Below are 16,353 nucleotides of genomic sequence, written 5' to 3'. Positions count from 1 at the left end.
ATGTGAACGTTAATAACAAACTCAGTTTCATCTCACCTCTCCCAAAGGTCCTTGAACATGTTTAGTTGTGAGGCTAGTAAAGTCCTTACTGTTCAGGAAGAGGTGATGTCATAACTGCACTGAAGAAGAAATTCAAAACCCCTAAGGCAGAAACTATGCATCCAGATGTCTAACCCACCAAAGACAAAGAAGGAAATTTCTCACTGGAGTAAAATAATTAAACCAATTTAATTTCTAGTACACGTCATATAGAATTAAAGCTGTAAAACTCAAATGGACTTGGTGATACTCTAACAGAAAATTATCTGGATCACCCGCGTGCCGTGTGCATTCTACTTGTGTGGTCTGTTGTGGTAAATCCTCTACAGCTTGAGCCACAAGGCAAGGAAGACGCTGATAGTCCAAGGAGGAAAATGATTTTTCCAGCACCATACATACAAGGAGAAACAACAGCAATAACAAAACCCTTAGGATGCATGATCCATAATTTCATGGCGGAACAGGAACCTGAATTGACTTGCTGATATATTTTCAAAACACACTGACCCCTGTTTTCACATGATTTTTATGATAATTGGACAACTTTGAGATGACAGTGTAATAAAGAGGGAAATATTCCTTTTACGATCCCGACTGTTCTACCAGTGGTGTATCCATAGACAGCCCCTGGAGGACGGCACTCAAGCCATGTGATGTGTGGTATGAGAACAGCAGAAAGAAAGGGAGCCTGGAAGAGGGAGTACTGAATAGCTCTCCATGCTGAAAAGATGCTGGACCAGTGTGGGAGTAAGGGGAGCATGATGAGACACCGGCAGCCTGAGAACCAGGCAGAAGAGCTTGCATGGAGCACGGAGGAACAGGAAGATGTAACTGACAGCTGGAGAGGGCATCTTTGGGATTACAGCATCCTCTCTTGATAGCTTTCCGCCTACTGTGCAATCTTTAGTGAGCCCTACATAGGTGGTCATGTAAACATCACTGGAAGGGAGTGATGATACCCCACGTCTGAGTGCTTGGTGTTGGTTCTGAGATGCTACCCCAGCCGCTAAGAGAACTGGCTGCTCTTCTAGAAGACCCAGGTTCAGTTCAACCACATGACGGCTCACAAACATCTGCACTTGCAGTTCCAGGGGATCTGAAAGTAAGTAGATCAAAGGTGGTACACAGGCAGACATGTAGGTGGAAGCCCCAAATACAAAAAAAATAATAAATTTAAAACCTCCTTTGCCTAATGCCAGAATATAGCATCTAAAAAATTAAAAGAAGATAAATGAGCATCTTTTTAAAAAAAAAATCTGGCCAGGCTGTGGTGATGCCAACACTCGGGAAGCAGAAGCAGGTGAATCTCTGTGAGTTCAAGGCCAGCCTGGTCTACAGAGTGAGTTCCAGCACAGCCAAGGCTACACAGAGAAACCCTAGAAAAACCATTTTTTAAAAAATAAACAAATAAATAAAAAACAACAAAAGCCATTTCGATGTGTTCTACTGGTGTGGTCTGCTGGGATGACCTTTCTATAGGTCATCTAGAAACTATTTCCTCTTCAGCTGAACCAACAATTTTCTGAAGGTCTTAACTCCCTCTTGCTACAATCCACTAGAGCAGCGTTTCTCAGCCTTCCTACAGCTGGGACCCTTCAATACAGTTCCTCACACTGTTGTGACCTCCAACCATAAAATTATTTCATTGCTACTTCATAGCTGTAATTTTGCTACTGTTAAGAATCATAATATAACATAATATAAATATCTGATATATGACCCCCAAAGGAGTCATTACCCACAGGTTGAGAACTGCTGTACTAGACGTTGTCAGAGAAAAGAAGCAGGTAGTAAAAAAATTATTATTCCAAAGACTTGGCAATATGACAAACTGTTGAAAGAGGGGGCCACTTGTTTGTCCCAGCCACCCAGAACTGAAATAATCACACAGAAACTGTATTAATTAATTCACTGCTTGGTCCCTTAGCTCTAGCTACTTATTGGCTAACTCTTATATTAATTTAACCCATTTTTATTAGTCTCTATATCACCATGAGGTCGTTGCCTACCAGCAAAGTTTTGGCATGTCTGACTCTGGCAGAGGCTCCATGGCATCTCCTCTGGCTCCGCCCTTTTCTCCCAGCATTCAGTTCTGTCTTCCCTACCTACCTAAGCTCTGCCCTGCTATAGATCCAAAGCAGTTTTTTTTTATTCATTAATGGTATTCAGAGCACACAGAGGGGACTCCCACATCAACGAACTTTCTCTGCAGAGCATAATACTAAATCATTAACCCAAAATGGAGCTAAAGTCCAATGCCTGGAGATATCATGGCAAAGGAAAGTGGGACCAGGCACAGTCTCAGCTCCAGCTACTTCACTCAGCATTTGTAGTCCAGGTATCATAGCTGGATAACCAGGGCCCTTCCATAACTGTTTCTATTTGACCTTGGAGCTCTGAAATACCAATGTTTGTGACTTAGAAGCCCTCTTCCCTGCGTATCAATCCATCTTTCCCACTTGGCCACTTCCCGGGTCACTGGGTTTGTGGCACTACAGGAAACCAGGCAAACATTTGCAGAATCCTTACCTGGAGCTGCTGCTCTAGCTCTGGGAAGACCAAAGGAATGGTATCTTCGGACGGTGTATCGTCTAAAATACAAAAATACGATGATTACTCCGCATGCCCTGTGTCTCATGAGCATCACCCTTCATTTCTGGGCACAGAGAGCTTAGATGGCCTGACACACTTTTTTAAAGTGTTTGTGTGTGTGTGTGTGTGTGTGTGTGTGTGTGTGTGTGTGTGTTTGTGTGTGTGTGTCCTCAAATGTCTACTCTAGGAGCGCTCCAATTTAAAAGGGCTACTTAATACTGTCACATTAACCCAAACCAAAAACTATGATATGCATGAAAGTACTTTAACAAGGTGCTGATGGGGTGGCCAGGGAACTTCAGCAGGGCAGAAGGACGTGTGAAAAACAGGAGCCTCGCTTAGTTGTGCCCTTCACTCTTATCACAATCCACCGTTACAGGCAGCTCTCCAGACCTCACTCGGGATTCCTGCGAGTAACAGCCAGTGACCCAACAGGGAATCTCTCCCCATAGAGTTGGGCAACACTGCCAACCTGGAGCAGAATCCACAGCTGTGTTTCCGAACGAGCCCGAGGCCACACAACTGCTGCACCTGTGTCCTCGGTGGCCTACACAGTCCCTTAAACAAAAAACAGCTCTTGCTCCTTCAAAAAATAGAGTCTTGGAAGCCTGTGAGGAAACCTGGCAGAAACGTTGCCTCTGACATTCAAGTTACCCAATTTTTTTTTCAAGAAGAGGCCTTGGTGTTTTAACAGGATCTGTCCCTCTAGAGAATTTTAGTTCCATAAGGACACTCGCTATTCGTTTTCTAAACCCTTCCCCCATACATGCCTGAGAATACAACATACACACACAAACATACACATACACTTAAAGCCAAAACCATTTCAAGTTATAATAAAGCAAGAAAATGCATTGGTTTTTTATATTCTTATTAACTTAACCAAATTCACTGATAAAACTAATTAATGTTCATTTTTAATTATGCAGGTCATACACAACAAAGAGACAAGGACAGTCATGGTTGGTTTCCATGGAGATTTATTTCCATGACCTCTCATGGATAAAAGTCAGAGGAAGCTCAACACAAGTCTTTATATGATATGAAGTGTTTACACATAACTTAAATGTATCCTCACACATACGTTCATCCCTCAATAGCCCTAACAAAGTACAATGTGATTCTCACACATATGTTCATCTCTCAATAGCCCTAACAAAGTACAATGTGATTCTCACGCATACGTTCATCCCTCAATAGCCCTAACAAAGTACAATGTGATTCTCACGCATACGTTCATCCCTCAATAGCCCTAACACAGTACAATGTGTCCTCACACATACGTTCATCCCTCAATAGCCCTAACACAGTACAATGTGATTCTCACACATACGTTCATCCCTCAATAGCCCTAACACAGTACAATGTGATTCTCACGCATACATTCATCCCTCAATAGCCCTAACACAGTACAATGTGATTCTCACACATACGTTCATCCCTCAATAGCCCTAACACAGTACAATGTGTCCTCACACATACGTTCATCCCTCAATAGCCCTAACACAGTACAATGTGATTCTCACGCATACGTTCATCTCTCAATAGCCCTAACACAGTACAATGTGATTGCTATGAAAATCCTTGTATTCTACAGGTTAAGAGATAACAAGAAGAAAATGTCTCTACCAGTTCAGTATTTACACGGTTTTACGTTTTCCCTACCCTTGATTTAATCCCAAATACCAAACTCGCAAGCACACAGAACCAACTATATCCTCTCCCGGTTTACTGAGAACATGGTTCAAAATAAAATGTAGTAAATACACAGGGTTTTTGAGGCTTCTGGGGGATTACAGCTCTTTGAAGGCATGGAAGACAATCACCAGAGAGATGATTTAAACAAAGATGGTATTAACCTCTACCAAACCCCTCAGAGGTCTGGTCACTCAATAGCAGTTGGTATATTTTGGTCAAGAGTACTAAAATAATACTCCCATTTAAAAGTGACCTAAAATAATGGCAATATATCACCAACATGAAACTTTCTTTTTGACTTCAGTTGGCTGGTCAATGGGTGCCCAGGATTCACTGGTACTCCTAAACATGGGCTTCAGAGAAGGGTAAAAAGCCTGTGCCCCTCGGATGCTCCCTTCCTATCAGAGTAGGAACAGTAAGTTCTAGCCAGTTCCTATGGCTTTCTCTATCCACACCATCATTGGCAAAGAAACTATATGGAATCATCACTACCTGACACATTGCAGTGAAGCCTCCCATTAAAAAGTTTAGAAGACCGATTTGGGTCTTGGGTGCATTTAATTTACTTCAGTACAGTTCCAAAAGCCTAGACATCACTATGATTTGAGCTCACCAGGTTCAGGACCAGAGTAATTTGGCACAGTAAATCAGAGCATGTTGTACTTTGGCTTCCCGGCCCCGATTACCGCAGATGAGGAGACAAATGGAAGGAGAAGTCGCTTCCATTAAAATACAAACAGACAGGGCATGCTAGAATTCTAGAAAAAATAAAAAACTGAGGAGTGCAGCTCAGGGCTGCCTGACACTTAAGTCATCCTGCCCACTGTGCAGGCACACTCCTTCTTGTTTCATTATTAAAAAAAAAGAGTGGGCCGTTACCCATTCATTGCCCTGCCATATTGTAGACGGCCAGAGCCTGATACGACCCAGAATGAATGAAGCAATGTTGAAATCAATGTCTTTATACACAGCCAACCGCGCTGAGCCACGCAGGACTATGAAACTAATTTGTGGCTAAACACAGGCTTGCGATGGGACCTCTTTGACTGAAAGTCTAATCGACATAATGGATGTTTTACAGACAAGCAGAATGAAAGCAAGACTTTTGTTTCAGAATGGATCAAACTGGATTAACCCAAGCAGGAAATAGCAGCGGAAACAAGCAAACCCAAGACAGATGCGAGGAGTCTACCAGCTCTGAACGCCAACCGGCATCTCCCCGCTCCATGCCATCTGCTTTAGCTGGCAGCCTCGCCTGCCAGAAATTTCAGGGTTTGAGGAGCTGCTCACGAAGCTACCCCGTGTTGGTGTGAGGGGTGTTTACTTTTAAACAGTGGCTGCCTTCTTTGACTGGCTTTAAAAATAGGCAAATATTCTAAAAGCAGATTGATGAATCACAGGGCTGGAAAATGGCTGGAAAATGACTCAGGCAGGCTAGTAGCACAGCTGCTGCACAAACATTTGGCCAAATCGTTGTAAAACATTTCCACCACGATGATGGATCAGAGTCCCTGAGAGTGCTCAAGTTTGTTATGACAGTCCCAGAAGCACAGAGCAGACCGCACGGTAGCTGTACCAAGAGACCCCTGGGCATATTTAATTGTTTTTTTTTTTCTAATAGGGAGAAAAAGGACAGTTACTAGATACATTTAAAGTGGGACAAAATCCCAGAATAACTGCATTTTTACTATGATTTAACTGCCAGATACTTACTGTACAGTAAGGTCTCAGCCTCCATCCTGAATCAGAAAAGCACTTTATCCTAGCTTTTAATACATTGAGAAAATAATATCAAAGCCATGTGTACTTCATAGCATGAAGAAGTGGTAAGCCCCAATAGTAGAATATTCATGTAAAATGCCCAAGAGCCCGTGACCAACACAGCACAACCAGCACAACCTAAGAGAAGGACCAATCAAAATCTATCCAAAGGAATGTCTTTTTTCTTTATAAAAAAGTTTTTAAACAGGCTTGTCTGTTTTGTGTAGAGGTGTTTTACCTGCATGTATGTCTCTGTATCATGCATGTCTCACACCCACAGAGGACAGAAGAGGGAGGGCATCTGATCCCCTGAGACTTGCATCACAGATGGTTGGGAACCACCATGTGGGTGCTAGGAGTTGAACCCAGGTCCTCTGGAAGAGCAGGCAGTGCTCTTAACCTCTGAACTATCTCTCCAGCAAGGATGAGATACACAAAGGAGAGAGAAAAGAGAGGAAAACATTTTTTTTAATAAACAGATGCTCACTGCCTGTTTGGCAGTTGTGATATGACTAAGCCCGACGTGATCCTGAAGGCAGAACTCTCTTGTTGGCATTCCAGCCACACTGGCACACCACAGTACAGGTTATAATGGGCTCGCTTCAGCATCCATTGAGCAGATGTTGGTTGGTTTTCAAGGGCATTCTCTTTTCAGAGTCCCTTAAACCATTTGAGCTGTTTGTCCATGAAACAGATAAAGGAGATTCACTAAGTCTGGAAGCCAAAATTCACTAAGTCTAGGAATTACATCTGAGTTAGGACAGAACTCTGAACTGAAGGGGCTGAGCGAGCATCTGGTGCAGTCCACTGAGAGCAGAGTAAGGCACAAGTCACAAGAAGAAGGAGCTCTCTAAAGCGCCATGTCTAGTGACCTTGTGAGACAAGGTGCTTCCCTACGCAGGGTTCTTCCCACTGTACCACTCTGCTGCTCACCTTGGGGGCCAATGTCCTCCCAAACTATTGGAAACTACACTTTAGGTTGCATTCGAATCTTTATTTAGCTTGTGAAAATGATTCAAAAACAATTACTATACATTCTTAGTTTCCCTGTGCATCACAGAGAAGCTTTAATAAAAAAAAATATATATGAAACTTAGAATAAAAGGGTGACCATCGTATTTATAAATTTTGCTTTTGTATGCTAAAGCAATGTACTCTAAATTCCCTAGTTACATCTGTTTTTATTTTGTTTCAAGTGAGAGAAGTGAAAACTCCATCAAATGGTTCTGCAAACCAATATTTGAAAATTGCTTTTCTAAATACTCTCTTGATTGGGCAACATTTTTATTGGACTTTGGGATCAATTATTGCCCCACAGACATTGTTTCTATCATAGATATAACTGGAGTAAGGAGTAAAAGGCACTAAATTCTGTTATAAAGACCGTAAGTTTTCATACGCGGAGTCCAGAAGAAGACGATCCACATTTAGAAGACACTCCCAAGCCCATCCCACACCCCATACAGAACACAAGCTGTCCTGTTCTGAATCCTCTGAATAACTCTGTTTTGTGGGCTAGGGAGAGAGCACAGTTGGTACAGTACTTGCTGTGTAGGCACAAGGGTCTAAGTTTGGTCTCCAGAACCATGTAAAGGGCTAGGCAGTATGGCTTATGCCTGCAACCTGGGTACCTGGGAATGAATGAACCTCAGGTTCAGTGAGAGACCTTTCCTAAAAGAATAAAGGTAAGCCAGGTGGTGGTGGTGAATGTCTTTAATGCCAGCACTAGGGAGGCAGAGGCAGGTGGCTCTCTAGGTTTGAGGCCAGCCTAGTCTACAGTGCTACCCAGAAAAACCCTGTCAAAAAACAAAAAATAATAAATAATAAATAAATAAATGTGAAAAGCAGTAGAGAAAGATACTCTACTATGTCCTCCGCACCTCCACACACACATATATGCACCCAAATGTATATCTCCACATATCTAAATTAGCACACACACAACAACAACAGCAAAAGCCAGCAACACAACACACATAACATACCATATACATACACCAAAAAGAAAAGGCTGGGGCTGGAGAGATGGCTCAGTGGTTAAGAGCACTGGCTACTCTTCCAGAGGACCTGGATTCAGTTCCCAGTACCTATCTGGTGGTTCACCAACACCTGTAACTCTAGTTCCAGGGATAACTGTAGTGCCAGGAGAGCTAGTGCCCTCTTCTAACCTTCTCTGACACCAGGTATACACATGATGCACAGATATACATGCAGGCAAAATACCTATACACATAAAATAAATAAAAATTTTAAATTAAACAAAAAATTCTGGTTGCGGTGGCACAAAGAGGCAGGTTGATTTCTGTGATTTTGAGGCCAGCCTGGTCTACAGAGTGAGTTCCAGGATAACCAGGGATACATAGAAAGGCTCTGTCTCAAAAATTTAAAAAAAAACATATAATAAATAATACTATTTGTATTATAATGGCTTCATATAGCTGTGGTCTGTGTAGTCACTAAAAGATGCAAGACCAGATGAGCCATACTTGTTTTAGTGTTTTGCCATGGTGTCTTGATTTTTCTTGATAATATTTGAATAAGGAGTCCCACATTTTTGTCTTGTGCTGTGCACCCAGGCAGTGTACAACTGGCAGCATGACCTCTAAGTGCTCGTGACCTGGAGGCTGTTCTGCAGGCCACCAAGGGACAAGTAACCTAAATAATGGTTTCAGATACAAGGGTCATGCCCAGACTTTCCTGGAAACTGTTTGCTTGTAAGAATCATATCCGCCTAGCAAACCACCAGGGAACACAGTAGCATAGGTCTGTGGGTGAACTATAGGTCCACCTTAGTTGGTGAATGTGGTCAGTGTGATTGCTTTGAGAGTTGTTTTTTTTTTCTGCAAATGGGCAGAGTGACTTCTTTCAGAGACTTGCTATTGATGAAGAAATACACATGTCAATGACTTAGCTTGAAACATTGCATCTGGGAAATTGTCAATAACAAGGATGAGTTCCTGATGTAATTGAGTTTCTTTACAATTCCTTCTCATTATAAACCCGATCAATGTGTGGAAATGGGGCAGACATATGTGTGCACAGGTGTGTGTGCATATAGGCAGTGTTGACGTTCTCATATTTAAAAAAAAGAGAACGGGCCGGGCGATGGTGGTGCACGCCTTTAATCCCAGCACTCGGGAGGCAGAGGCAGGCGGATCTCTGGGAGTTCGAGACCAGCCTGGTCTACAGAGCTAGTTCCAGGACAGGCTCCAAAGCCACAGAGAAACCCTGTCTCGAAAAAAAAAAAAAAAGAGAGAGAGAGAGAATGGACGTGGGTCAAGGTCACTGTCTCTACGTCTTACTTACTTCTCCCCTGACAGCTGAGGGGTCTTCCCAGTTGTAGCTAGCACCTCAGGTCTTATGATTTACTTTCTTCATCTAAACCTGCATTGAAGAACTATCTCTCCTTCATTTCCCCAGCAAAGGAAACCATGAAATGTTTTCTGAAAAATTGAACTCATACAGAAAAGTTCTTTAAGTGTTTTATGTAAAATGAAGATGGTCCACACATTTCTAACACATCATCAACAACAACAATAAAAGCTTTTAAAAATAGATACCTAGATGCCCCAGCTCTTGTAAAAGCACAGCAGTTTTAAGCTACATCAAAACACGTCTTAAAATTTTGCTTCCTGGATTATTAAACGTTATGTGTGAATTCTGTAATATGTGCTGGATTTTCAGAGGCAAAAATCTAAAAGCACAACTAGAGAGATGGATGGGGTGGGAACACTGACATGGTAAAGAGAGAGCTAGTACGACACCCAGTCACTGTTGGTTCTTTATCATTGACAAACACCCTACTGCTGTGGGGCAATGGTCTTGTACCCTGTAAAGATTTTTCAGTTATATTGCTTTAAGGCAATGCTGACTGGCCAGTAGCCAGGCAGGAAGTATAGGTGGGGCAACCAGAACAGGAGAATTCTGGGAAGAGAAAAGGGTCAGCCTGCAGTCGTCACCCAGTCGCAGAGGAAGCAAGATGAGAACGTCTTGCTGATAAAAGGTACCAAGCCACGTGACTAACACAGACAAGAATAATGGGTTAATGTATGATGTAAAAGTTAGTTAATAAGAAAAGTCTGAGCTAATAGGTCAACCAGTTTATAATTAATGTAGTCCTCTGTGTGTTTCTTTGGGACTGAACAACTGTGGGACCGGGGGCAGGACAGAAACCTCTGTCAACACCCTGCTACCTGTGCCACCACCCATGAATAAACTAATGCTACTTCTCTGCAGAGAAGGACTTGGTGCAGCTGACAGCAAATTTTATGTTTCATTGAAGCACTCTTCTGTTTCATTATTGTCCCTGTCATCTTGATGATTCCATCATTTTTCCTTTTTCTCTCAGAACGTTTTGATGATGGTCATTGGAACTCAGTTCCCCAAAGGCATCAAGCACAGCATGGTACACACAGCTGGCCCTCTATGATTATGGAAGTTCCACACCTGCAAGTTCAGTCAATCATAGACTGAAAATTAGGGGAAAAAAATACTTATGTCTGCACTGACAAGTTCCTATTTCCTAAATAATAAAAGATGGCAGGCATTTACTCAGCCCTCGCACTCTATTTGGTAAAGATAGCCAGAGCTGAATTATGGGAGAATGTACACAGGCCAGGCAAACACTATGCCGTTTTCTGTAAAGGGTTTGAGTATCTGCAGAATTCGGTGTTTTCAGGGGTCTGGAATCAAGGACCTCAGAAACCTTCAGAAGAGGACACTTATTCTCAGCACCCCACCAAATACATTTTCACCTCTCCTTTTCCTCCTACGTCCAACAGCTTACCAGGGTAAAATCCCCCCCCCCCCGTTCTCCCCCTGACTACTGGGGAGCTATTTGCTTTCAGGAACACTCATGCTTAAAAAAAAAAAAAAGACAGGGTATTTATTACAGAACTTGAGCTTTCATGGAACTTGTGGAAATCTCCCTGCTTCTGCTTCTTGAGTTCTTTAGGTTTACACAAACATACAACCATGTACCAGCTCATGAGATCCCCTCCTTGCATGGGCCCTACTTTTGACTGGGTAGTGATACAAAACCACCCAGGACCTGGCTTTGAAGCGCTCCTATTTATTAATGCCAGTTTTGTTCCTTGAGGAAACATTTGCACAAACGGTTACAAAAACCTCCTATGGGGGGCTGGAGAGATGGCTCAGTGGTTAAGAGCATTGCCTGCTCTTCCAAAGGTCCTGAGTTCAATTCCCAGCTACCACATGGTGGCTCACAACCATCTGTAATGAGGTCTGGTGCCCTCTTCTGGCCTGCAGACATACACACAGGCAGAATATTGTATACATAATAAAGAAATATTTTTTAAAAAAAAAAAAAACAAAAAAAAACAAAAACCTCCTATGGTGTTCTTAGCGGTATGAAACTGAGGTGATAATGCAAGTACAAACATTACGTACTCCATAAACATCTACCTACTTTACAGCCTTTCCTTGAAAACTTAAGCAACAGATTCCAACCAAAATAAATAAAACCTGATTGCATCTCAAAGAATTTTCATTGATAGAATGAACTCCAAGTAGCTGTAGATATTGTATTATTGATTTCAAAAATGTATGATGAGTCTCTAAAGTTAAAAATGGCTGTCATGGAGCCTCTGTCCTTGCTGAGTTTGTCAAGCATCCAGAATTCCAGCAGAATTTTCTCTTTTTTCTCTCTATCAAATAGATAGGTAAAACTATTGAAGACCAGATTAGCGATTAAAAAATAGACCTCGGTATTCCTTGAGGTTAGACAAAAGTTAGGCTTCCCAGATTCTTCCCGGAGAAAAGATGAAGAGTATAGAGAGGAAAAAGTACTAGAAACATTTCGGCCCCAAGGAGAAAGGAAAATATAGTATCCAAAGCAGGAAAAGTTGATGGGAGGACACAGTGGCAAGAGACACTGCACCTAAAATTGCCTGTCTGATAGCTGAGCACTCTGGACTGGAGAGCCACTGCACCCGGTCAGAATGCACGCAGCGGCGGCTGCTTTGGCTATTCTATGGAATTCCCACTGCTAGACAGAACACTGGATTTTTGAGATAAAAACAAATACTTTTAGCGACTCTGACACAGTGGGTCCTGGATTTTTAAACTAAATCCTGCTTGGTTAATTTGTGCCCTAATGTAAAAATTCTAACAACTTAATTTTTTTTAAACAAAATAGAAAAGCTTCTAGGCTAGGCTCCTGTGGGGTGAAGAGAATGACTACATCTAAATATGTATGAGAATATGCCACTCTTGTGACTCAGTTGACAATAAAGACAATCCTGTAATTAAATGAAATCTAGCATCTGCCCACGTCTAAATTCTCCCCCACTAGATTCTCATAACTCGAGACGGAGGGGGCTCATCATCTTTTCAGCATGTGTTGCTGTGAAAACTAATTCACTGGATGACCTCATTTAGGAAGTTAACACTTCAGAGTTCCTGGTTTGGAAATACTATTGAGATGACTGAAGGCAGGGGTGGCCGCCTCCAGGAATTACAATGATCTAAGTATCGTTTAGTGAAGGGCTCTGGCAGTGGCCTGGGAAGGGTGAGTGCACCTTACGGGACTCCATCCATTTCTGCCCAAAGCCTGCTTCTGCACTTGTGCCCTTGAAGGTTCATGGAGACTTCGCTGTCCTGTGGCTCGCTTTCTATCGACGAACAATCACCAGTTCTCACTCTCAAAAGCCAAACCGTCGCCCGGCTGTGCCAATCCTTCTTTCAAATTCATTTTCAGAGTCCACCATTCCCTCCTAACGCAGACTCACGTCACTTTGTATCGGTATAAAGCATCTCTTCCATTTGCTCTTCTCTCCACATTCCAGACTCCTCCACCCAGTTTCTACCCTCCCATTATATCATACGCACCCCTGTTCAGGGAGTTTGTAGACTCCATCCAGTTTCTACCCTCCCGTTATCTCATACGCACCCCTGCTCAGGGAGTTTGTAGGCTCTGCCCAGTTTCTACCCTCCCGTTGTTATATCATATGCACCTCTGCTCAGGGAGTTTGTAGACTCTGTTGCTTCTGATCAAATGCAAACTCATTAGATGAACTTTGAAGATTGACCAGGAAACCCTGGGCTGTGACTGTCTAAGCAGGTATCCTCCAAGCGTCTCCAGTACAGTGCTCTGCTCAGGTGTGATGTGAACCCATATTTCAGCTTCTGTGCTAACAGACTGGGTTAGTGGAGTTTTTGTTTGTTTGATTGATTTGTTTTTTCATTTTTTTAATATGCTGTGCTCTTCCTGACTCCTAGTTTTGCTCTTGATTTCTGCTGGGAGCATGAAGAAGAAAAATGGCTAAAGATAGGTATTCTCATATATATTCTTTATACCCAGAAATTTCAAAGGAGTTTGACAGTTTCTCTAGATAACCATGGGCTATTAACAAATCTCAGCCTTTTAGATTTATGGAAGGGGTCATGTCTGGCCCTGTTACACACAGCCTTGGAAGGCACAGGAACTAAGAAAGGCCAGTTTCTTAGACAGGAGAGCTAGCACTAGCCTCTCACTGGGTTACTAATCCCCCAAACAACAGCAGGCAGCTACACTGGGAAGTGTATCTCGGCATCAAGGAGCAGTGTGGAACGTCCATGGGGCAATGCTCCCTCGTAGTTTATATTTGTCTTAAGAGTCCACAATCAGCTACCACAATTATGGGGACAACTTGAGTATTTAATTTGTGTCAAGCACTTTGCTAAATGCTTCACCTACAAGGTGACATTCCATTCTTACTTCCATAGGCAACTGAAGGAGAACCAAAATCCAACAAGGCTGATGGCCGACTTATCCCAGATCGTGGTGATAATGGTGAAGATGAGCCCCAAGGCACCTCTCTCTAACTTCAAAACCCTAAGCTTCTATATTAAATATCTCAGGAATAAATACCAAAAAATTCTAAAAATGAATGAAGTATTAACCGTATTAGTCCCGTAAGAAATGAATTCTTGGAGGCTAGAGAGATGATCACTGGTTAGGACCATTTGCTGTGTAATCATGGGACCAAAACTCTAACCCCAGCATGCCTGCTATATTGTGTCCTGGAAATGCCTATAATTCTGGCTCTGAGCGATCCAGTCCTCACTTCTAGTCTCAGTATAGCACACACACACACACACACACACACACGTAAACAAAATAATAGACATGAGTGGTATGATCAAGATATATTTTATACACGTATAAAATTGTCAAAGAATAAACAATCTTCAGAAAAAGAAACAAATGACACTATTCACAAGTGAATGTGTCTCCCTTCCCCTTTGACTCTGCATATTCATCAAGAATAAATCCACAGTGAGGAATTACTCCTCATAAGCCCAGGTTCCTTCCCCCATTTGCTATTAAGTATAGGATAATTCCCCTTTTTTTTCTTAGTAAATATGTTGTCCACAGGATATGCACACTGGAATTCAAAAGGCATGTACAGCTTGCATGATGGCAAATGTCCCTGTGTGCGTGCCTCTGGGACACTCCACACACCCCTTATTTGAGAATTCAGAGGGCGTGTCCCAAATATCTGCAAAGCATCCTTTGGTGAACTGACAGCTTCGCATGGAAAATTTCCAAGCCCTTGGCTCTGAGTGACCCCTGAAAGGTTGCACGTCTGGTGTGTGTAAACACGTAAGAGGGCTTTTTTTCTTCCTTGAAGAGAAGTACCGAGTCTCTGAGATCAGCATAGTAGGAGTAGGGCCTTTAGGCATGTGTTCTTTGTTCTTAATGTTTGTATTCATTCTTTGATAATTTCACATATTTATACAATGTATTTTGAGCATATCCATCCACCATTACTTCCTTCCAAGTCCCCCTAGCGCTCCCAACCCATATCTCTAACAATTTCATGTCTTTCAGTTTTTGTTTTTCTAAACATGTGTTCTTGATGGATGCTATCAAGTGATATAATCAGGCAAGGCTAAGGAACACTGAGAATTACCCTCTGCCTTAGCATCTAGAGGCAGACAGCCTTCCTACACAAATTGAAACACATTGATCATGACGCTAAAATAATTAATCATGATAAATTCTTTTGACTGGTTTGGTGTTTTGTTTTTTTTTTCAGGTTTCTCTATGTAGCCCTGGCTATCCTGGAATTCTCTTTGTAGATCAGGCTGGCCTCAAACTTAGAGATCCTCCTGCCGCTACTTCCATATAAGCCTTCCTAAGTATCTTTTTGTAGAAGATAAGACTTACTTAAGGTATAAACTGTTTTCAAAGAGATCTATTAAGAAACATGAATTTCAAAAGTGGACATTTTGAAAACATTTAAAATTCTAAAAAGAGACTGAATTAATTTAAATAAATTTAAATGTATTGATTAAAAATGTCCAAGAACACTTATCTAGGATCAAAAGAATTCAAAGACAGTGCTGAACAAATCTCAAGTCGCCATTTTGGACTTTGAAGAAGAGTTTATTCACTCGGCTGAAGAAGAGTTTATTTGCTCGGCCCAAGGAAGAAACTCCCTTCTCTGTGGTTCTTTCCTGGTGTGGTACATTTCTTTGTCTTGTCTAAAATTACGCAATACTTTCACTTGGGTAAAGCAAGATTTATGGACTGAGAATTTCTTCATAAATCTGTTGATTAATTTAACAGGACAAGTGGGACGTGAGGAGAAGGGAAATTAGATGCCTCCTTTCTTCCTGGACTGTAAACTTGCCTGTCTGTGTCTTGACGACTACTCTTTGTATGCAGGCCGTTACCTGCAATTTGGAGATATGAAGTGTGTTGAAGACTGGAAGGGATTTTCTTGTACTTTTTAGAGAAGTAATAAGACATAATGAAGGGACTTGGACTTCCAAGGACCTGTGTTGGGATCAGAACTCCATGATTGAACTAACAGAGTGGTCATAAGGCCTCAGAAGTCCACCCTGCATGGTTGTTTAAACTGACACGAATAACAAAGACCAACTCCTAATGCAAAGAGAATCAGGATGGTGGTGTTTGCGTCTGTGTTGGAGTGGATCTTCCTAGTGTGAAGGTTTCCCCTTCACCAGAGTCTTACAGAATAACCCCAAAGTGGAAGACAGAGTCTGTGAAAACAGGTCATAGGAAGACTGCCAGAAAAACAAACAATAAAGAGCCAAAGTTTTTTTTTGTCTCTTCATACTCTAGCATGGCCTGCTGTGGTGACCACGGTCTGGGAAAGTTTAGGGTAGATGAATGGCTGTATAATCAATCACCCAGAATCTGGCTGTGTCACACAAGAATTTCCAGAGCCCAATTTCTTACTTTACATTATTTTGGGTTGATTCTGCCCCTTTTCACACATTAATTGTGTGTGC

The 16,353-nt window shown here is 42.1% G+C and overlaps 1 protein-coding gene across 2 annotated transcripts in view; it reads right to left on the bottom strand.

The window, feature by feature from the left end:
- Map3k7cl (MAP3K7 C-terminal like) overlaps window positions 1-16,353 on the bottom strand; it is a 41,685-nt gene that overhangs the window by 21,445 nt on the left and 3,887 nt on the right. For both annotated transcript variants that reach the window (XM_075953787.1, XM_075953797.1), the window contains exon 3: window positions 2,569-2,630. In XM_075953787.1, coding sequence (XP_075809902.1) covers window positions 2,569-2,630 — 62 coding nt within the window. The remainder of the gene's footprint in view (window positions 1-2,568; window positions 2,631-16,353) is intronic.

The sequence above is a fragment of the Microtus pennsylvanicus genome, chromosome 1 (assembly GCF_037038515.1).
Source record: "Microtus pennsylvanicus isolate mMicPen1 chromosome 1, mMicPen1.hap1, whole genome shotgun sequence".
Lineage (NCBI taxonomy): Eukaryota > Metazoa > Chordata > Mammalia > Rodentia > Cricetidae > Microtus > Microtus pennsylvanicus.
The sequence above is the reverse complement of the archived record's forward strand: the minus strand, read 5'-3'. Positions and strand labels throughout refer to the sequence as shown.